This window comes from Chroicocephalus ridibundus, chromosome 3 (genome assembly GCF_963924245.1).
Source record: "Chroicocephalus ridibundus chromosome 3, bChrRid1.1, whole genome shotgun sequence".
NCBI lineage: Eukaryota > Metazoa > Chordata > Aves > Charadriiformes > Laridae > Chroicocephalus > Chroicocephalus ridibundus.
The window spans coordinates 80,303,025-80,327,268 of NC_086286.1; the positions used below are offsets into that span (position 1 = coordinate 80,303,025).

The 24,244-nt window shown below is 36.8% G+C and overlaps 1 protein-coding gene across 4 annotated transcripts in view; it reads left to right on the top strand.

Annotated features, from left to right (window-relative positions):
• Window positions 1–21,502, top strand: part of ATG5 (autophagy related 5) — an 81,115-nt gene extending 59,613 nt beyond the window's left edge. For all 4 annotated transcript variants that reach the window (XM_063329857.1, XM_063329858.1, XM_063329856.1 and 1 more), the window contains one exon: window positions 21,234–21,502. In XM_063329857.1, the coding sequence (XP_063185927.1) occupies window positions 21,234–21,370 (137 nt within the window). In that variant the 3' untranslated portion in view covers window positions 21,371–21,502. The remainder of the gene's footprint in view (window positions 1–21,233) is intronic.
• The last annotated feature ends 2,742 nt before the right edge of the window (window positions 21,503–24,244 follow it).

Below are 24,244 nucleotides of genomic sequence, written 5' to 3' on the forward strand. Positions count from 1 at the left end.
TCTCCACCTCTCATCTCCTGTTGTTTTCTGTGAGACTTTTGTCTTCCTGCACAGGCTGGACATGTTTTAATTTCAGGGCTGTGTAGTGAAAAATCATTGTCCTGATGGATGGGAAATTAATGTACTTCAGGAAGTAGTGTAATTTAGACAGCTGAATACTGCCTTTGGGAATTGAATTCAGTTCTTCTCCCCTAGGGAATTCATTCATATGTGATACTAGGCAAGCTGAGTGTTAGAAAACCACCCATTTTATAGAGAGCAGCTCCAGAAAAATCCAGTGATCACCGTGAGTGTTCTGCTGAAGAGCTTGCTTGCTTGCTTGTACTTAGAATCAGCGAGAGCTCTGGGACTTTGAGTGTGCAAACGCCAAGCACTCTCTGAAGTCAAGTTCTAGGCCTCTCATTACTCTTTTTCTCTCTCACCCTCCAAAAAATGGATACTTCTGGCCATAGTATCTCTCTGACTTCTGTATGTGATCTATAAAATGATGATAATACAGTCTCTTTCTACAGGAAAATCTTGATGAAACAGTTTCTGAAGGAAAAATAGCTTATGGTAAAGACTGTATTTCATTATATTTAAAATTGTCCTCTTTGGACCCTTTTTGATATCGTCTCGTTTTTGCTCTTGTAAACTTATGTTTCATCTTAATCTACAACTTGTATTTATTCTGGTCAAGGCATTAAAATAATGTTGTAACAAAATAGAATACATTATTAAAGGTATACTAGAAAACGATGGCAACCTTTTCTACATGTGGATTTTCAGACTTTACTCAGCGTTATCAAAGTTTAGATCTACTTAATTTTTCTGAACAAAGGAAAAAAGTATCTCATCAGATATGCTTAAAGACATAATAGATATTGGTGAAGCAAGTTGTTTTCAACCTTTTTCACTCTTGTTTTCAAAAAGTAATTTAAAGATTTTTCCAGGAATATTTTCTACCCTCTCTCTTTAGTGAATTAAAGCATTGGTGCCATCAGCTGCATTTTTTTGTCAACACAACGCTATCAATATTAGCTTCTCTCTGTTTTTCTCCATCTGTTGAACTTTTTTTTTTCCTTTTTCCTCTATGGTTTTCTCTTTTCCAATGACTTTTCATTCAACTGGAAGCTTCATGGTAATTGTGGTGATTGCTTGTCTATGGTGACATCCGTAACTGAGCTTTGTGCCGTGGGAACGCAGGGACTATATGATTTTCAGACTCAGCATTTGTAGCCATATATGTGAGCTGTTCCTGCTGCCAGATACTTAGGGACCACAAGAAGAGGGAGGGAAGGGTTTCAGGAACCACCCACAGTGTCTATATGCCTTTGCTTTAGGAAACATGGATATAATTAAGTCTCTCTTTTAACTGTGCTGAGAAAAAAATATTTCCATGAAAAATGTATTTATATATATGTGGATTGAATACGTACGTTGATTACCAACTGTTGAAAACATGATGTAAAGAACATTGTCAGAAGTAGAACAGGTTGAATAGTGACAGTAAAACTGATAGTGAAAATGGTCTTTGTAAAATACTGTGTCAATATTACTTTGGACTGTTACGGACTGTGGGTAACTGTTTAGATACTGCATTTTATTTGAATTAGCTTATGAAGCTATTTATTCGAGTCTTTTGTTGTTTAAATGCTCTAAGAAATAAAAGCTTGAGCAGTTATTATCCCAACTCATACTTCCCTGTTTCTCTTCAAACTGGTCCTTCATTCAATTACGTATATATTATCCTCCTTAATGAATGCTGTACAACGCTCACCTTTCTGTATTGCTAAATGGTTTCACCTCAAACTGTTCATCAGAAGAAAACTGATGGATAAAAGTTAGAGGCTTTTTGTCATGGGCATTGTTAGACCAAAGGAAAGAGTGGCTTCTACTCATAGTCTATCTGTTAACTCTTCAGACAGCAAGGCACGTTAGCTTGATTTGTTTTTTTTTGTCCTTAATCACTGCAGTGGAATTGTTGCAGAGAGTATAGCAGTTTGGAACCCATTTGTCAAAACGCATATCAAGCAATTTATACTTTACTATACTTTATAATGATCAGAAAGTGTGAGGAAAAGCAGTACCTCAAATTAGAACAAGCACTAAGAAGCCAGTGTAGTTCTATAGACTTTTGGCAATTACATTAATTATCTTGACTATAAAGGATACCCTGTTCCTCTAGAACAAGGATAACGGCCACCTTTATTAGTAGCAAACATCTTTAAGAATAATACAATGTTGAGAGAACCTTCAGAGAAGATGCTCTTTTTTCACCTTCCAGTACTCCTATTGCAATACTGTACAGTACTTTCTTCCAGAAAACTAGGTTAGAACGGCTGTAATATAACCCTCCCTAATTTTCTGTGTAAATGAGTATTTAGACACAACTGTGTAAAACAAGGTGTTTTCTCATTAGCTGAGTTTTCCTTTTTTTTTCTTGGTGCCTGTTTCGCCACTTCACAGGTAGTGGTTGTGGTTACGTGGCAACAGAAATAGTAAGACCAAGTCATCACAGAAGGTGCATCACCTTGCGTTTAATACTGATGCATTTAACTTATTTCAATTTTTTTTTCTTTGTTCTGATCCTCCTGTATTGATATCAAGTTTGGGAAGCAGTGAAATTGTCCTTGTCGTGTTTGATAAATATTAAAATTAATATTTTCAAACACAAACTAATCTAGTAATCACTTACTCTGTATTGCAGCCTACTGTAATATTTATTTAAGGCATGTTATTATTTGGGTTTTAGTTATTGCAATAATAAATTGCAATTTATCAGTTACACATCAGTTCATAAATGAAAGAAAGACACCTCAATCTGAAATTTTACTGTGGGTAAGCCTATGCTGTGTATTAGTATGGTTTTTTATTTATTATATTTCCATAATTATTGTTTACTTAAATTCATGTAAAGGCTGAATACAATTGAAATAGAACTTGGGAGTTCTGTGGTTGTATAGATAATACTTAGCTTGCTATCCCTGACCACCTAGAGTTACTGGGAATCCTTACTAGAAGATGTGCGATTTCATTTCAGTTTTCAGCCTTTTAAAGTAAACTTTGTAAGTTCTGCAATGTGAGCATATTAAACTGTGTTTAGAAGCAAGCTGGTCATTTAGCTTTTGGGCAATGTTCAGTTATTTCTGATCTTGATGTTAGCATCATGGAAGAGTGACACGTATTTTTCAGTTCTTTTTTCAACTTGTGTTGACCCATCTTATTTTCTTTCATGTCAGTGGCTCTACAGCTGTTTCTTTTTCCTCCACCATGTTCCTTCAATACCTCTATTCTAGTCATACATAACTCTTGCTATCCTTTGTTACTTTTTTAATAGCTGCCTTTGCATCCCTTAAAATGGGTTCTTCTGCTTTGCCTAAGCTCACCATAATTTAGATAACTATTTTTGTAGTTTTTCAAACCTTAATTTCCTAATAGAAATACATCTAGATCTTCAGGGAAAATAGTTAATCATTGTCACTTCTGCTTTGTTCTTTCTTCTTGCTTTCCATCCTTTTCTCCTGTGGTGTTCCATTATCTATACTTCCGTTTCTTTTGAGTTTTCCAACAACTTTTTGTACTGTTGTATATGAAAATCAAAAATATTTATATACCTAGAGACTATGTCTCTCTGTCAACATTCTTCCATTTCCCAGTTTAGATCTCTTGGTTTTCAGATGTCCTCCAAGAAGACTAATGCCCTGGTTACTCAGGGAAGACCAGAATAAAATTTTCCACTGTCCCCCTTTTCGTTCACCATTTTACACTCCTGAAATTGTACAAAGATCCTTTCCAGCCAACAGTCCAAAGTCCTAGTTTTACTTCTCATAGACTGCATCACGTAGTTTTGAATCGAAGCTCATGACAGATGTCTTTTTTTATTTTAATACGAAACACCCATTCATGAGGACTCCAGGGTTAGAATCAAATTATTCTGATTATTCATGCTGCAGCTTGTAAACTCGCTGTCTGATCTTTTTTTTCCTATGCTTGTGGATGCCACTTGCACAGACAAAAGTTGATCCTTTAATTGGACAGTTCTTGTGTGGTAAAGTGGAATTGTCAGCAGTAGTTCCAATTCCAGAAAATTAGTCAGTCTTTTAAACAACTTGAGTTATTACTATTTGTGAGAAGATATAGTGTATTATGGAGGAACAGGCTAAGGTGAAGCTTGATGTTGCCTGTGGTCTCTTAGACTGCATAGTTATAGTTTCTATCCAGGTAAGGAAGAGAAGGTGTTAAGATCACGTTGCCTGCAAAGATAGCATAAGGTCAGATACCTGATATGGTAGAACATGTTACTTATGGGGATTCTTCCCAAAACTGCTTAATAACAACACTAATTATCTGTGCCTGAAGGGAGATAGCACCATGACTATTTTTCCCTACCGTCTAATAACCTCTGTCTTACTGAGATGAGGTAGATTAGGGTACCTGCTTACAGCAACAACGTAATTTATGACAGATAAATAAAATTGTTATCTATCTGTTGCTGCTAGAGAGCTCATGCTGCATTTCCCCATGGTATTATGCATCTGATGATAGGTGTTCCTGTTGCCAATTAAGGGACCTTTGTTTCCAGAAGTAGTGATACCGGTTCTGAACTTCAGAGTTTATCAAATTTGAAAAATCCCATGTGAATAATTTGCAGCAATTTAAAAAAACAAAAATTTGTTTAGTAGACATTTATGAGGTTCCTGTAAAAGAACATCCTAATATTGTAAACAATTCGTTTAGAAATGGTGACTCATCTTATTAGGAGAAGGGGATGAACACGCCATGAACTTACATAACTACAGAGCAACAACTGCAAGAGGAAACAGTGTCGAGTTCAACAGAATGCTTTGAAGAGGCAAAGGGTTAAAATGATAGAAAACAGAGTTGTTCTGGGGGAGGGAAAGACTTCTTTCCTCTTCCACACCAGAAATTTAAGACATTGTGCATAACGCAAAGATAAAAATTGTATAATGCAGCAGGAAACAGTTTTCTCCCACTGCTATCATGTCTAAACAACTCTGGATATAATTTTAATTTGCCAGTGTTGTTGAAGTCTTCATAAAACTTGTTTTGATTTTTGTCTCATGCTTCCTTGAAGACTCAAATGGTAAACATTTGGACATAATGACGCAAACAGTAGGCTATCAATCAATCCCAGTTTTCACAGCATTGTTGTTCATTCAGAAAAGCTGTGTGAACTGACCTCTTTCTGCAGCAATGTCATTAGTTCTTTCAGAAATAAAACAAGGATCAAAAAGACTTCCAGGATTTTTCTCTTAAGACTCGCTGTACTGAATGATTTTGTAAAATTAGGGACCAACTGTTTTCAATTAACTCTCAGCTTTTTTTAATGTATATTGTATGAGAGACTACATATTAATTGTTTTTGTTCTCCCCCGGTTTTCTAAGCATTGACTTCCAGTAAATTAGTCAAACAGAAAATTGAATTTAGATTAGATTTGTTGCATCGGCTCCTAATTTTGATGCAAGTGACAAATAGTGCAATAGAAGGAAGTAAATGCATGCAGTGTGAATGTCTTTGGATTGACACGAAACGTAACTGGGCTTGCTCTGTCTGAGGTCAGAATGAGCTGGACCTGGGGTTTACCATGGGAGCCGCACAGCAAGGAGAGGAGCAGCACAGCACCATCCCTGTCCATGCTGCTCCGGTGGTGAGCAAACTCGGGAAGCTTTTGCTCCCCGTGTCTAGCTAGTAAGTCTGACTGCCTGTGCTCTCTACAGGCTGGTCTGTGCTTTTCAGTGCTATGGAGGTATAGTGTTGAAATGCTTTTTTTCCAGACCTCCTAAATTTAGAAATGTAACTAGCCCTGGTCAGTTTTAGGCAATTTATTAGCCATGCTATCATCCCACATGGATATGACAGTATTGTGAAGGGTTAGAGCTCTTGTAGTGTGCAGGCACTTTAAAAGATTATTAAAAGCTCACCAGTGGTATGAATTCTAGTGAACTGTCTCCTCTACTGTGAGAGTCATCTTGTGGTCTGAAGTTCAGTTTGGACCTGCTACTTGAGTTTTTCCACCCACCTTGTGTCCTTGACTCAGTGGTGCTCTCCATGTTAGAGGAGGTCATCGTGTACATCTCCTTTCGGGTGTGAGTCATTATTTGTGCCTGTTATCTTTTCCTAAGCAGGCCATCTGCTTGGATTATCATTCTGCATCTGCCTTTCATCGGTCTGACTTCCGACTTTTTGATTTTTTTTTTTACACCCACACACACCTACCTGCCCCAGTTACTTTTTTTTTTTTAAGTTGAAGTGGAAAGATATTTTCTTCTGTGCTAAAATTGCATGCCTTTTCATTTAGTAGTTCTTTTTGATCAAAAGAGGTGGAAGTCCAGAGGTTAGAGAATTAATAGTCATGACTACAGAATTAATTAATATAGAATTAGTTTGTCATGACTACACAGAAAGGTGCAAATAATCTGAGAGTTAGTAGTGTGGCAGCTGTGCTGCTTATATGGCTTCTTGTTAGCAATCCTCATTTCTAAACAAGCTCTTAGCATATTCAGAGAGGACTTCTGTGTATAAAGAACGTTCTGGCTTGCTTTTAAAGAAAAGAAAAAAAAAAACCATGGTGGCGATCTGAGGCTGGTTGTGATCTTTCTGCATACAGTTTTTCAGGAAACAGCAACCATAACTTGGTTTTAAGGATTGCTCTGACTTTACCTCAATCGAGTATACGAGGATTATCTGTTTAGTAGCATGTGAGCTCCCTGCCCCTTTCCTAGTGGCAAATGGGATGAAATTTAACAAGTCCAAATACCGGACTCTGCACCTAGATGGAGTAATGCTGGGCACAAGTATAAATCGGGAGAGGAGTGGCTGGAGAGCAGCCCTACAGAAAGGGATCTGGAGGTGCTGGTCAACAGCAGGCTCAATGAGTCAGCAGTGTGCTGTGGTAGCCAAGAGGGCAACCCACATCTGGGGTGCATCAAACACAGCATAACCATCTGGTCAAAAGAGGTGATTATCCCACTGTATTCAGCAATGGTGATGCCTCACCTTGAGTTCTGTGTACAGTTCTGGGCCCTACAATTTAAGAAGGATGTGAAGGTACGCTAATGTGTCCAGAGGAGGGCAACAAAGCTGGTGACAGAGCTGGAAGAAATGTCCTACGAGGAACCACTGAGGACTTCGGCCTTGTCTAGTTTGAAGAAAAAGAGGCTGAGGGGTAACCTTATTGCTCTCGGCAGCTTCCTGAGGAGGGGAAGTGGAGAGGGAGGTGCTGAGTGCTTCTCTGGTATCCAGTGATAGGACACATGGGCATGGCTCAAAGCTGTGCCAGGGGAAGTTTAGACTGGACATTAGGAAGCATTTCTTCACCAAGAAGGTGGTCAAACACTGGATCAGACTTCCTAGAGAGGAGGTCAATGCCCCAAGGCTGTCAGTTTTTAAGAGGCATTTGGACAATGCCCTTAAAGACATGTTTTAACTTTTGGTCAGCCCTGAATTGGTCAGGCAGTCGGACTAGATGATCATTGTCTTTCCTCTTCTATCTAGCAACTTCCCTAATATCACAAGAGTAATGTGCCTTTTTTTTTTTTTTTGTGACTTGAAAGTGGTTTCTGAGCATGCACATTCAAGAGGGTAGAATGTAGAAAGAGGTACAGAAAATAGGGAGATAGCACTGTTTCTCGGACAAGCCTTTGGAAATTTGTTCAGCTACAACTAAATTTGTTCTGTCGGCCACCCAATAAGTTTTATTAGTATCAGGCTCCAGGCTGTTCTCTTTAAATTTGTCAGAAGGCCAATGACTTTATTCAGGCACAACAAAGTTTAAGTCTATTATTAACAGTAATAGTATGAAATGGAGAAAGTAAAATCCTCCACAGAGCAAAATAACTTTTTCAAAATTTAGCTTATGCAGTTTGGAAATCAGAAGCCAGCACTTCTAGAATTCTCTGCAGAAGAGAGGTGGGATTTTTCATCCTAGAGTGATCTGCTTCATGGGCTGCAGTAGAGCTTGCACTTCCTGGGCGTATCAGCATCATACTCACAAATCCCTGATGGAACGCTACAGATCTGACAATCTAGGCAGTCAAGAAAAGATTGCGGAAGATTACTAGAAATTGGGCAAGTTGTTGGGCAAGTAATCTGCTGTGTATATGAGTTTTAAGCAAACTGTTGCAATCAAAGCATCTTGACAAAATGCTTTGGTTGTGGTGAATTTTCAGTTTTAAAAGGAGTATTTTTTTGTGTGTCTTAGGAGGAAACCTTAAGTCCTTTATGCACTTGTATGGACATTGCAGTGTATTCCCACAGAGTTTATCATTAGACAAAAGATGAGTGAAGAGAGACAAAAAGGAAGGAGAAATTAGAGGCACAGAGGGGTGATGTGGCTTGCACCTCATCACGCTGAGGTCAGTAGCAGAGTTAAGAGTTTGATTTTTCTTGGATCCTGACCTAAATCAGTCTGTTTCAGACCAAGGAGATCACAGAGGTCACTCAGTATGACTGAGCCATCAAAAACTTCACCAAAAAAACCCAAAACAAACCTTTCTCCTAGTTTCTCATATATCCTTGCTCACAGAAGCAAGCGTATTAGCAACAGCTAAAGAACACAAAGTATATAGACTTACAGGATAGTTTTTAAGGTTAGTTTCATAGAAAATGTGAGAATGCTCCAAAATTCCTTTTTTCAGTAGGGGTCATCATCCTGTTAATGTTCATATGTTATATACGCAGCACTGCCACCTTTACTGCTGTAACTGGTGCAACTGTAACTGGAGACTTGAGTGGGTCTACAAAAGCTTTCAGGAGGCAGCAGTAAACCTCCGTGAAGACTTGCAATGTGAAATTCTCAACCAGGACACTGCAGTGCACAACTTGATTTAGACATTGTGGTGTCAGTGTTTTTATTTATGCTAGTAAACAAAAGAGGGCTAGAACATGTTGTGTTTGTGCTGTATGACTATTAGCAGTTCTCTGGCATAATTTTGGTCTAGACCAATTAATACATTCCCAGAAAATCTGAGCAGTGTTCTTGGATTAACGGTCTGGGGACTATGCTCAATAAGCAATATGGGGAGGAGATAATTTAGCTGAATAGGCATGAGCTGTTCGCTGGCACTTGCCCTGAGGTCCAGAGAGTGGGTTCTGGTCTTTAAATTAGGTATATGTACTGTATCTTTGGGGGGGAGTAAAATAATTTCCGTATTCCTTCTCTCTTGTGGTCCTTTTCTATTCTGCCTTGATGCATATAAGCATAACCTGATTTTCCCAGGATATAAACATCTTACAGGGCTAAAAAGAAGAGAACCTGCAAAACTAAAGGACCTACAGAAAATAATTAGGAGAAAAGTAGCAGCCTTACGAATAATGTAAAGCAGAGTAATCCACTGATAAACACTATTTACTGTGTCCTACTCTCTTCTCTAAGGATTCAGCAGCACTTGTACAATAGTAGTTGTCCCCTTCTTGAATACCTCGTTTTAATCTGAGATTTTGCTACCTTCACAGTCAGTGGATAAATTGTACTTTCTATTTGATTTGGTACCTGTAGCGATTTGGAGAATATTTGTAAGAAAATAGAGGTAAAAATTTTCCTTGTGTAAAAGCAAAAGAGGCTTGGCATGTGCACAGAGGTGCTATAGCCATTGAAGATTGGAATGCTTCTTGTGCTCCTTGCCCTTTTTCCTGATGCATCATCACCACACTTACACTGGCAAAATGCAGCGGGTGTCTACACTTCAGGAAACTTCGCTAAGTCCAGTATCTTAATGCAAAGTGTTACTCACTGGCAAAGAAGACAGATGTGTGGAACAGATACACAAATAGATGCCATTCTGCCACTTGTGATGTTGGGGATCAGTATCCTCAGATGGAAGAGTGGTTGCAAAGCTAGCTATCTTTAAAATTGTAAACTAATGCAGCGAAATTAGCTGTAACTTATTTCAGAGGTATGTACCTGCAGTATTTTGTCCACATAGCTGATGATTCCCAGTAATATTGCTAACTAATTAATGATACTAACTTAGCAAATACTGTTTGCAAATGCTGTATATATGTGTTGTAAGTTCTATGGATCCACTTTTCTTCTGTGAAGTGGAAAAATACTTTCTGAACTCAAAAAATCATTACTAGTCAAACTCTTTAAAAATAAAGACTATGTGATAATCTATCAGCTTTGAAGCTAACTCTTGATATTTTGGAATGGAAAAATTAAAATGAACTTTAGTTGAAAATTCACTTTCAATCTTAACTCTGAACAGGTAGCTTAAAAAAAAAAATTTAAGTTACTGTTCAGTGTAAAGAGCCCTTCAGGTATTCCATTTCTCCTTTATCTGCTCATTCCTGTTTTTTTCAAGACTAAATTATTTAATTTTACTTTGGTAGAAATCTCTAAATACTGTCATCTAGTAGCTGTTCAAAAGAACTTACAATACATGTACAGAAAAAGATATTTCATGTATGCAAACTCTGTTGCCTTCTCATTAAAGAACTTATTTTTCAATAAGTAAGGGCCCGGAAGAAGCTAATGTAAGTATTTTAGCAAGGGTTTGTATTTCTCTGATAAACAGCACTCCCCTTCTGTTTGTGATCACAGGATGAAAGCTCTCTAAGCTTGTATATGTACATTTTTACTGCTACATCATGTAGTGTGCTCTTAAGATTGAGATCTCATTCCCCAGGAAGCATTTCTGTCTAAGATTAATTGCCCTTTTAAAATCAGTGTTTGATGTATTCCTTTGGCTATATCCTGACTCACTTTAACCCTCTTTGACCTGACCCCACTGACTATTACCGCCATGGCTGAAGCAGAAATCCTTCAGCTTGATGTATGCAGTACAGACTTGAGCCTGTGGTTTTTCACATCGATGGATTCAATTAGCCGAGTTTTTACTGATCAACTTAGCAGAGGTTGAAGAATTTGTCAGACATGGAACAAAACTGTCCATACTTTGGGGTTAATTGAATATAGCACACCTCCATTTTCATGTATAGTTTGCTTGTGAAGTTATTTACTTCATTAAACGTCATAATAATATTGCTGGAAGTAGCATTTAAAAAAAGACAAACCCAGTTTGTTTTTCTCCAGTTAAATGGGGGAAGGTACAAAACACAAAATAGCAACCATTAAGCCTTTGATCTGTACATATCGCTTATCACTTTTCAGGCAAATGTTTTTAGACTGTAATTATGTCCGAATGTTCACTTTTGAATTTGATTTATTAAACTGGGCAGTTAAACTAAAAATTAGCATTATGAATTGATGAAAACAAACTGGCTGGTCTTTTCTGTATTGACAATGATTTTGCAACAACAGTAATCCGTCTTTGCTTTGCCTTGCTAGGAATAGTTCATCATTTGATTAGCTGAAAAGTTCATTATAAAAGATGGACGGCCGTTGGAATTGAAGAATATTTGCAGGCATGATGTGAATTATAGTAACTTGAAAATGAAATAAAATAGAGGTTGAAAGTTCAAGAATGCCATTAAAAACCTTTAAAAGTGTATGAATGTGCATATGCATAGGGAATATATAATAAAATTGTATAGAGAATTTGCTGTTTAATTGTTTGGCATAACAGTGTTTTGAAAACAATGACATTATAAAAGTTCTCACAAACTATCAGCAACAAGAGGTCTTTTGCAGCAAATTGATTTGCTTTATACAGTCTTTACAGAGAAAAATCTTTATCAGGTATTTCATTTTTTTCAAGAACCATATCGATTGCATTTAGCTCCCTGGCTGTAGACAGAGAGCACCTTAATTTCTGAAGGTCAGTTGTACACGGTTTAGAGGGAAGGGAAACCTCAAATCTAATATAGAGGGCATGGTGCAGGAAAGGGTTAACTTATTGTAAGTCAAGATGCCTGCTGTTTAAAAAAGCTACACAACTAAAAGTGATTTAACTTTCCCTCAACAATGGAAAACATAGCATGGATGAGTTGGGCTCAATTTGTCATGCACTCAAGTGCTTATCTCTTTAATGCACACCTTGCCTGTTCTTTGTATGTATGAATGTGTTGTGTGCTTGCTTGTCACAGCCAACAGCAGCATGATTTGCATTGAACTTTGCCACTTTGTTCACATGTGCATAGCCAAACTGAAACGATTTGCAGAAAATTGTTTTATAAGCTTCAGTTGCTAACCCCAGTCTTTTATAAACTAGCACAGGTTTATTGCTGGTTCAGGGCTGAGGCTAAGGCACTGACACTCAGGAAGAAGGGGTGTAACAGTATTTCCTGGGAGTTTCATCTTATAAAATTTCTTTCTCTTTTTTTTTTTTTTTTCCTTCCTGCCTGAAGCGAGACGTTTGATGGGAAGCATCTCAGGTTCAGTCATTGTAAGATCTACTAAAACCCTTTAATTACTAAAATGTTAGATGTTTAAGAAAAGTATTTTAGGGTTCTGTCATAAATTAGTTTGGGACTTATGACAACAACCCCATTAAAAAGCGCCTATGAAATATACAAGAATAAAAATAAAAAATGAAATGAAAAAAAAACAACAAATGAACAAAGTTTAGTTAAGTAAAACTTTCATTTCCATCGTCCATCTGGTTTTTCATTGGGCTGCATGAACTCTTTTACGGAAGAAAAAAAATCCCCTTGGTTGTCTTAGATGACATTACCGTGGGTGTTAACTGTTTTGGACTACATGGAGAATTGTTAAAAATAGCCTGCTCAGGCAACCTAGATTTACTGGTGTTTGAAGCCAAATTTACTTTCTTTAAAAAATTTTTCAATGTACTTTCTGGCTGCTATGAGATGAGAGTGTAAATCAGGTTCTCATAAGCTGCTCCAAAGTGTAATAAACGTTTGCTTGAGGTGATTAGTTTAATCTCCATTTTTTGTTATGTTTCAGAAGTGTGGCTATCTAATCTGAAGATAGACTTGAAGTAGAAGATGACAGGAAATAACAAGAGAGGAAAAATTGCATAGAGAAGAAAATCATTAATAAGGGAGATGCCAAGTATTTGATTTAATCTCAGTATTTAATGATACTTAATGTAGATGATAATGTTGTATATTCCTCTACTTTCACTCTGGGGACAGACAAAGCTAGGACTGTGCTGGCATATAATCTAGGGAATCTAATCATACTAAGATCTGTGACAAATAAACTTTTTTACTCTCCTTAGTCACAGATGTCTAAACTCAGGTAGGAGATGTTTATACCACAAGACCATCATGTAGAGATCAGACAACTGGCCTGTGTCAAAACCATGTAAAGACATAACAGCAGTAATTAAAGCCAAATCAGTGAATGTGGGCTTCATAGCAGGGTTGCAGTAGAGGAGTACTTGAGTTGTCTTGCCTGGAGTTATGCTTTTGTAGTCAAGTATTCTGCAAGAACAGACTTCACTGAGGTTGATACAGGTCTAGTTCTATCATAGCATTTTGGACTGAGAAGCAGTAGCTCTTATGAGGGGCTCTGGTAGGATGACATTAAGGTGCTGTAAGGGTGAAATTGAGACGAGATAGATGATGAAACACTCCAGGATGGAGAGAGACTTACATTTCGAAGTGTTTATTTTGGAGAAGAATTTAAAAAAAAAAAATCAAAGTAACAAGCTAGAAAAGATAGGTTAAGCACCCTTGTTCCCTTATCTGTAAGGGGTCGGTCAGTAAACCTATTAAAAAATAACACTTATTTTAAAAGAGATTTTTAATTAAAATATGAAGTTGTGGATTTTATTTACCGTTGTCTTTGGTGCCAGGAACTTGCCACAGTTAAAAGCTGTCTAGGATATTTGTGTGGATATCAAGGATATCAAGAATATCCAGAGCTGAGAACATATATTTAGGAAAACTCTGACCTTCAGTTTGAGCAATTGATCTCATGTTACTACCAATGGTTAAAAATGAGAGATATTCTCATGTTGCTGCTAGTTAACCAGATGTACCTAATTGTTTATTTATATTCATATTGGGCAGTTGGATTATATCCAGGAACTGAAGTTCTTACTGTCCAAACCACATCTTGTGTTTGGAACAATGTTTATTCCAGATGCAGAATCAATTTGAGGGACAAGACTCGTCCTAAGTGTTGTACTGACTATGTATTTCTGTGTGCGAGTTCTTTACCTGAAATCAGCATCAGTGGCTTTCCCCAGGGCTGGCAAGATATGGAGGCAGGAAGGAAAAATCAGTCCTGCGCTTTTGTGTCACATACCAGCCTCTACATTTTCGAGGTCAGAGGAATCTTTTGTTGTGGCAGGGCTATTTTAGAGTCGGCTTTGCAGAATTTTTTATGTTTTCTTGGGTCAGAGGATACTGAACAGATATCTTGCTGATTGTGATCCAATGTATCATCTGTGTTTCTGTTTAAACTGCTAATTATTCCAAGTTAGGGGAGAGGAAGGGAATAAGGATTTTGGTAGTTTATGTGCAAGTCAAGTGAGGTGAGGTGAAAAATATGTTAAGATTGCTATGGAAAATGAGCCACTTCTGGCAATGGAGTCTACTACTGTGACAAGCAGGGTGCTTTTTGCAATAGGGTGGAATTTGTAGAAAAATAAGGAAAGCCTGGGATATGACGACTGAAAGAAGCTACTGTGAAGCTTCTGAAAACTCATACTAAGATTTTACTCCTATTTTAAAAATTTTAACTAAAAAACCCCTGCTCTATAGATTGTGTAGTAACCATAGACCTTTCTTAAATAAAAAATATTTTGTATTGGTAAAGAGAACTGAAGCATTCACTGTCTGAAGTACTTGTGCTGAGTTAATTCAAAGAGCAAGTGATCATTTGGCCAAGAGATTTGACCAAGCTCAACTTTTTTTGTATGCGCTTCCTTTAAAATTGCATAGGTATTGAGCAGTTGCTAGTACTCAGCTGAGTAGGTAAGATTTGCTTAAAGTACAAGTTTGTTTTTCTATTTGAGACCTTTATATTGAGCTCATCATTACTGTGGAATCAGAACATCTTGTCATATTTCTGTACTTTGGTGGCTATTACACATACACATGCCAGAAACTGATTGCAGCAATGTTCCAATTAGATTTGAGTTTATGAATGGAAAAGTATAAAATAATACGTTTTAACTTCTAATATTTTTTTTAAAGAGACACTTAAGAAAAGCAAAGCATGAATATTTGATATATAGATGTGTTGAATTCATTCTGTAGCTAAGCTTGCTCCCTAAGCAAAAAAATATTTTGCCATAAATTAAAAAAGATATGGTAACTGGCTAAAGTAATTATTACAAAAGTGATGTGAAAATGTTTATGGATATTTTATGAGCACATGATTTTTGTAGCACATACAACGAAAATAATTCGAAGCTTGGTTTTTTTGTAAATGATAGCCAGTCATTGCCAATTTTAATATCAGACATTGGAGTTGTTTTCAGTTTTGGACAGGCTGCTGTTGAAGAACTAGATGCTATTGATTAATTTCAGCACTAGCAGTTGAAAGATCCCTGTATAAAATTGAACCATTACTGACAATATTGAGGTTTGGGATTTTTTAGAGATGTTACCTACTTAAAAGTGTGAAAAGTGATGTACATTGATCAAGTGCTTGTTTATTTATATTCTACTACTGGTACAGAAGTCACTGGAGAACTTCTTTAGACCATGAGGCTTGTGTGGGGCTCTCTTCTATGTCCTGTAATGTCCAACCTGAGGTGCCTACAGAGGGGTAGGATAATTTCAGATACGGTCCACTTCTTTTTTACCACCTGTGATTACAGGTTAGACCATAGTCTTTGAATTTGCTTGCTAATACGGTGTAGTCTTTTGTAAATAATTGCGCATAGTTTCATATGCAATCCGCTGTGCCAGACCAGAAGTCTAGCTTTCAAGAAGGAAATTTTCACCTTTGCTTGCGAGGGATTTAGCCCCACCCAGCTTTGACTTTAGGCTTTAAAAATTGAGTCAGCAATATGTCAGTAACGAACTTAGTGGCTGCATCTACACATGAAGCACATTACTGAAAGCTATGTATCTGTAATTTCCTAAGAGATCCTTAAGAGATAGATGAAAATCTTCCTGGTGAAGATACTGACATGTCTCTTCAGATTCAGAGATGTCCGAGGCACCAGCTGCTGAGCGCACACGCTGTCAAGGAGTGCTCTGGCAGCTTCAAGGCACATGAACCTAAAGGCCTCTTCTGCCTGGCAATCGGAGGAGCAGGAGGTGTGGAAAGGAAAGCAGCCCACCACAGCCACAGAAGGAGAACTCTTCTTCTTGTGATGCTGACCCAAGATGAGTTTTCCTACAGTGTGATATAACTAATTGTCAGGAATACCTTTAGTATCATCTAATCCAGAACATACGATGTATTCTGAAGACAAGCAAGCAAAACGTTTATGAACCACTTCACAGCTGAAAAAAGATGGAAACTAGGTCTGTTACATCATTTGTAAGGCTGCTACTGCATGACACTTGCCGTGGTTATGTTTACACTTTTTAGTATCCTTGTTCAATATAGCCCTGAGGCCTTGTATCATGCAAGAAGTTCATTGTTTGCTCCTAGTTTGTAGCACAAGGTTTTATTTCCCTTTTTAGGGTTTTAAAGACAATTTTCTAAGTGGTGCTGCCCTGGATAAGAAGCTGTGGTTTCTGCATTGTCCGTTTTGATGACTACAGGCAGATTCTGGGACTTGCTATGCAGAGGACTTGTATACAGAGGATTTTTAATTGAAGTACTCCAGGGAAATTTTTGCTAGATCCTGAATATCTTGTATTGTCTGTCAGTGAAAGAATTTAAGCCAGCTAAACTGCCCTGACAGGTGATTGCTAGAGGTCACAAATCAGAAGGAGGTGTTTCATCCCACTGAGGAATTTTAAGTGGCGCATCACGGATGTAGTCTGGCTAGAGAAGGTGATCTTGTGTAGGTGAAAGGAAGGATGCAGCTGCAACATTGGTGAGTATTGTGATGCTAATCTGAGTGAGAAATGTCTGAAATGCTTACTTTTGCCAGAAGTAATGCCCTGTCAGTAGGCACTTGAATCGGTCTCAAAAACAGTCGTCTTTTCCCTCCATCTTTAATTCTTCCTTTCTAAACACAAAAATAATTCAGTAGAAAAATGTATTTAGATTGCATCAGGGGTATGTGTAACACTCTGGTGCTGAATAAGCTAATTAATTAGTTTCCTATTATTGAGTGTTTTACTTTGCAAGCAATAACTCGCATAGCTAAAGGAAATAAAAAAAAAAAACTTACCGTGTGCTATGATGACGTACACATGTTCCTACCATCTCTGAAGACTACAGATTTTTCTCTTCTTTGTTCTTTCTCTGTATCTCACTGATTCTTGAACACTGAGGGTTTTGAGAGGAAGCTTGGGATTAGCAACAGCAAATATTGTAGTAGGGCATTCTCCATAAAGAAGGGAGAGTGGGCACAAGCTGCCTCAGGTTGAGGAGGCCTTTGAGCCGCTGCCTCAAGGACTCTGTTGAGATGCAACAGCCACTGTCTCTGGCTTCCTTCCAGCAGATGCCTATCTGCAAAAGAGAGTCCTTTGTCAGTACTTTCTTTGGCTGGATCAAAGTGGTTTCCTGATCAGGAACTCCGAGGTACCCCATAGATGATAGAGAAGCAGACCTCTTCTTGAATCCTTCACTTCAGAGCTGCCTGCTCCTCTCCATTTGCTGTACAGAGTTGGACAACTCTTTTGACTTTACGTGGTATGATTTATTAGCCTGGGTTGGGTACCTACTTTAAGCGTTGCTGTCTTTGACTTAGTGTCTAAATTAAGTGATCTGAAATGTTGCAAATATGTCTTAGTACACAACATGTAAGCACAGTTGTCTGCCTTTTGAAGATGGAATATTGTTAAATTTTACCAAAAAGCTTTATAATCTGTGCTTATCACTTCCCACTAGTGATTTCTGGGGGATATGGTGCCTTCTATATTCATGGATTTCCACCAGGAAAGTGAAGAAAAATTATTTAATCCTGGGACATTCACTCAGATAGGAGATGACTTAATTGGTCTTGAGGCTTTTTTTTTTTTTTGTAAATGCCAAAACAATATTTATTATTTGTGCATGACTTCAGTAATATAAAAATACTCTGATTTTATAGTTACTATGTACACACTATAAAAAACTTCCTATGAAACATGTATTGCTATGCTTTTATTTTTCCAATATTTCCACTTTATCTTCTTCCTGAGAATTATATGCAACAAAGTACAAGAAACTGTCTTCAGGTCATATGATAGCTAACATGTAACTCAGTTCTATCATGATTTTAAAAGGAAAAAAGTCAGTGAGATGACTGTAAAATTTGATCTTGATTTTGACGAAATCCTATTTTTTTACTACATAACTGAAAATGGTAACATGGGTACTGACAGTAATGATATTATCAGGCCTGGACCCCATGTGCTGCAGGTGAGCAGAGTTATTTGCCCTAGTTTTTATAGGCCTCATCCAAGGACATGGCATTAATCTCTTGTGTAATTAAGTCATTTAAATCTTACGCCATTCATTTACGTTTATGTTGTGTTTAGCAACTTGCACACTTTTACAGAGGCACTTCATCAGTGTAAAAAGACTTTTTGTTACCGTAGAATATGGGCTGGAGAAGAGGAGGACACCACTTAGTGTGTCAAAATGCGTACAAAATAAGCTACAACTCTCTTAAGACTATAAACAGTAACGTAGGGAAATATATTATGTAAATCTATTATATCTATAAACCAGGTGGATGAAGCTTTCATGTTAGCTAGCAAATCATCAAGAACCCAGATCACAGTGGTAATGGTGGATATGAATTAGAGAGCTGTTGATAAAACAAGAATATTTTCCAGTAATTTTTTTAGTGTGTTTGTTGGCAATTTTTTGCTACATAAAGCGGGGGAGCTATCTATAGGAGAGAGAGGCTGTATGTGATTCAAAATGGGGAAGTTACTGAAAACATGAAAGTTGAGGAAAGTTTGGGTAAATGTGACTTAAGTGAGAGTTTATGGTCCCTAGTAACAAAAGGAGGGGAGAATGCTGAAGTAAAAACAATGGATTTTGTGAAAGAAGGCTACAGTAAATACAGAATTGGTAGATAAGATCTCTTCAGTCAAGCCTCAAGGGGAAAAGGAATTAAGGAGAAGTGATGCTTTGTCAGAGATAATACTAAGGCACAAACAATGCTAATGCAGAGATTTAGACTTTAATTAAACCGTAAATTCTTCATTGACCTCTGAGACTTTCTCAGTTTGCTGAGGAACAGAATAAAAGATTTGTATAAGAAAGGGACAAAGTTGGGTAGGGAGCAGGGAACAGGGACGCTCAGATTAACTGCATTTCATTTTTAAGCAAGAGGCATCAAGTTAGTACGCACCTGCACATACATCCAAAAATGTTCTGTCCTACAGTAAAAGAGTCAAAGTGTTTATCATTTATAAGCCTTTCCTCCAATGACACGAAAATGATAACGAGGTTCTAAAGCTTTTAATCTATTTTTTGTTCAAGTTTTTGCTAAGAAGAGTCGGCTATGTGGAGATGGATAACACAGTACTAATGCCACAACAGTGTTCTGCCATCTGTCTGTGTATGCAAATTAGTTGTTTCTGAAAACTAAATAATATTATGAAATGTAAATAAATGTCACCAACTCTGTAGCCAATTTATGGAATACCATAGGTAGATTTTAATTTGAAAGTGTTAAATACGTATATTTGGAAGTTATTTTAATATTAAAAATATTTAGAGGTTCCCTAACTTCTCGGTATAAAAACTCGGTTTCTGAGATCTTTTCTTTTGGAGTTTATACTCTTGACGATCTGACTGGCAATGTTTCAGCTCAGTAAATACGTGCTTTGCTTGGATATAGCAGAAGTTTATTTTTAAATGATGTGCTGCATTTTTCGGACCTGTCTGCAATAAAACCAGAAACCAGCAATTGTTTGTGCATAATTTACTGTGATAATGTGTATACTATGCTATTTAGAAAATCAAGTTTTATATTTAATCAAGAACTCATACACAATATGATACCATATGTAGATAATATGTAACTAATGTATAATGCTTTATTTTAGGCAAACATAACTGACTGCTTCTGCAGGAAGAATTATTACTAGCCTAAAGTCAACAGCATATTCAAGGATGATTCTTCCTCATCTAATTTAGACAGTGCTGGCATAGATACCCGGGTATAATACAAACTTCATCAGGCAGCTGTCAAATCATTTTGATTACCAGACAAACAAGATTTTATCTACGTTATAAAATAGGAAATATGCTACAACCGGGGGAGCTGAATGAAAGAGCCAGTCATGGTACCTTCACCTCTAGATTCTGCTCTCTTCCGTGCAACTGCTGGGCAGCGCGGTGGTTTGTTCTGTAATATAGACAGTTGTGGGGGGATAAAATGCCAATTAGAGAAGGCAGTGATATTTCTGAGCACTGAATGTGGACTTCACTGTGGTAGGTCCATGTGTAAATGCCAGAGTATGGTATAAAAACAGTAAAACTTCACTGCCTGCTTTCCCCCCCCCAGCCATTATTTGGAGCATATTTCAGATGCTCTTCTCATCTCAAGGCTCTGAAATAAATTTTCATTTTTGTTTTTTTTAGTTCATTTCATGACAGTTATGTCAGTTGCTTTAGCTGGTTCCCATCATTTGAATCAAAGGATCAAAGTACTTGCATCCTCCGGGACAAGTATAAATAAAAAGAATTGAAATATTCTTAGAAAATATTCTTGTCATACTGGGAATCATTTGCTAACTTAGCTTTTCCAAGAGATGAAACTAAGTGAGAAAAAGCCTGGTGCCAACTCGGCTTTCTGAGTAACTCTGAGGTATTGCTAGAGACTTCAGTAAATTATTCTTAGCATGACAAAATTACTTCAGGAATATTACATATAATATATGTGTGACATGTTACATATAGTCCAGGTCTTTCAGAAGATCACAGTATTAAGAATACAACTTTACTAGTATGTTTTAGGAAGCTTAACATCTTAAGCATGATCTGTGTAAAATTCATATGGCTTGTGGCCGGTGAGATGGATATGCCGTAACTGCGGTGACACCCAGCTGTGATCACTGGAGGAAAAAAACCTCGTAACTAATAAAGAAAAGAAGAGTGGCACTTTCATTAAGTTTCATTTTAACCCAGTATTTTCTTGGAATTAATTTTAACTCATAGTTTCTGTTTTAGATGATAGAAATCTCAGCTTTCTCCATGCCAATATTTCCTGCTTTTCGTTCTGTTAAATGTTAAACTCTGTAACACCAATTAAATCTACTGTAAATTAAGTATAAGTAAATGTTTAATCTTTCTGTGAACTTTGAATGGTATACTAGTGGTTTCTCTTTTTCTTTGAATTAGATGGAGAGCAGAAGACTCAAGTGATGATTCATGGAATTGAGCCAATGCTGGAAACACCCATACAGTGGCTAAGTGAACATATGAGCTATCCAGATAATTTTCTCCACATTAGTATCATTCCCCGACCTACAGATTGAAACTCAGCTATATGGGTACGAGGATCCTTCTCAAGCTGGAATTATAAGGGCATGTCAACTGCTTGCTTCTGTCAGTCTTGACGGAGGCAGCCTGACCAGGAAAGAAAAAAAAAAAAAAAAAACCAACAAAAACTGAAACAAAACAAGAAGTCCTCACTGCTGCAAGCCAAACAGGAAGAGAGATCCTATCATCAGATAAGGGCAATTGGGCTGATCTTATTTTGCATCACCGCTGCTTTTCTTCACCGCTGTAATTAAATCAGTTGCAATATGAAAGAATTTACAGGACCTCTGCAAGTCTGCTGTTTTCTTGTAAAATATAATGAAGCTGAAACTGTCAGCCGGAGAGCAAATGGAAATATGCCACTTGATTGTATTTCTGATTAACAAATAAACAGGGCTGTTTCCTAAAGCGGTAGTGTTTCAACTTTGAGAGTGGAAACATTGGTTTAATTTTCTAGAAAGTTAGACACTGAGAGATTCAGTTACCAATGGCTTTCTGTAAAAGATCAAATTACTGTAAACCCATCTTTCCTTAATGAGAAGTTCATGTTTACAGTATGTGTATTGGTATGCAAATGATCTTTTAACTTTGATAACAAGCAGTGAGAGATTTTAGAGTAAACCCATGAGCATGTTTTGTCATTTAAAAACATGCACAACTTAATAATTTACAAATACTTTCGATTTGTATGCTGTCACTGAATACTACAGTATGTTTATTATTCAAACCAGTTTTCATAGACTAGCAATGATGTAGGATAATTTGTCTCAGGATTTGTCACGGCATTTCTTTGTGCTCATCTAATTTCTTTTTTCTGTAAGAGTATTTTCTTAATTTAGTTTAAAAAGGTTTTTTTAAAAAAAAAAGTAAACGGATGTTGCAAACTATTGTATCCTGCTGTTTATTCCCATAGACTAGAAAACAGTTAAATCATAGAATGATGAACAGATGTATTGCTTTTTAATAATTTTGAATTTTGGAAGGCTAAAGCTTTTCCAAGCTAATACTTCCTTAGATCTTAGTTTAGTGTTCTACTGTGGTGCCTGAGCAATCAGTCTGAAATTTGGAAGCTTCTAATCTCATCACACAGATTTTTTTTTTAATATGTTTTTTTTTTTCCCCTGAGTTTAGCAGATGTATTTTTAGGTTATTGAATTGCTTTGGTTTCTAAATGTTTGTTACCATTGCAGCTGCTACTAGGACTTTACCTTTTTTTTTGTGTTATGCTGAATTCATCAGTGTGCCATAATCCTTTGTCTGCAGTTTGTGGTGGTTTGTGGCACAAGACTATGTTTATAGTAGACATATTATCAAATATGTCAAATATTATCAAATATAAAGAAAGCATGATATTTTTCTTTCAAATATAGTAGCCGTTGAAGTTCCTACTCGAAGTCTTGGCTTGCGAATGTCCTGGTAACTCCCAGTGTTGTTCCCATGCTCCCTTTACGGTAGGATACTTACCTGTATCTGAAAAAGAAGAAAATGAAAATCAATCAAACAAACAAAAACCTCTTTGAGAAGCAAGAGGGGAAGGATCTCCTTGGGTGAGGATAGAATTGAGGCTAAAAAGCCCTGAGGGCAGAAGAAGTCAGTAGAACAAATTAGATCGTGTTTTAAATGTAAATGAGGAAATAGCATTAAGGAAATGGAAGGGTAAAGGTAATACTAAAATAAACCTATCCTGTATTCTGCTGGTCATGAAGAATTTTTAAAACGAAACAAACCGTGCTGAAATATAATATTCTTATAGTGGGATGATTTTGTTGAGTTATTCTAATTTCCAGTTCTGTTTAGAATTTTTGTTACAGTGTTGGATTGGCATTTATAAACTTTCTTAGGCAGGCACATCTAAATATTCTGGAGAATTTCAAAGTCCTGCCAATGGATAAAGCAAACATTTTGTAGAGTCTTCTTATTTAAAAAAAAAAAAAGAAAAAGTCTTTTCTATGGATAATTTTTCCATTAATCAGGATAAGAGACAGTACATTTAAAAAACTGAAAAGACTGTGTTTCTTTTGCTTTAAGGTAAGCTGGAGTAAGTCACTGGCTATTTTAATATATTCTACACCAGCATTTTAACTATATAGCTCTCTTCTCGTGGCCCGTATTTCCTAGTAAATCCAACTTTTAAGGCCTAGCATGGAACAAAGGAATAGCTTGGCTTTAAAACATACTCTTTCCTCTTATTTTAACTATTTAAATTTTATTAAAAAATAAAACAAAGTTTGACTCTGTCTTTATTTCTAGCTAAATAAGGATCTTTGTCATGGAGTGACAAAAACATTTAATTAATACTTAAGAAGTAGGAGCTCCTTAAAGAGCTGGTTGGGCGATACATCTAAAGAAAAGCACATAATCACGAAAATGAAGTGGCGCCTTTGCTTTACCTGATTTAAATCACATTTTTGTAGGGTTTTTTACTTAGTGTGTGAATAACAATAGCAACAGAAGGCGGTTGTGGCTTGATGAAATACATTTCTTCACTTTGAAAAGCTGTAACTTCTGGAAAAAACAGACTTGGTCTAAATTGGTCAGAATGTAACATAGTGCTCAGTAAATTAATTTCAATGCTAAGGAAAAGTGCCAAAAACACACACACACTCCTCTGCATTGAGAATCTGGTGTATCTGGTGAGCAAGTTAAATGATAGTTTACAAAAAGTGCAAAACACAGAACTTGTTGCTGTCATCACTGTATTTCATGTTGTTTATCAATGTCTACCTCCATTTTTGAGTGTTCTGTAAAGAAAGTTAATTTTCCAATCATTTCTTTGATACCACTGGCCGTCAGTCAGCACACAAGGTGATGCCCTTTCATTAAGAGCTAGAAATTGGGGCTTTTGGTTTTAAATTAAGTTCCATTAATTC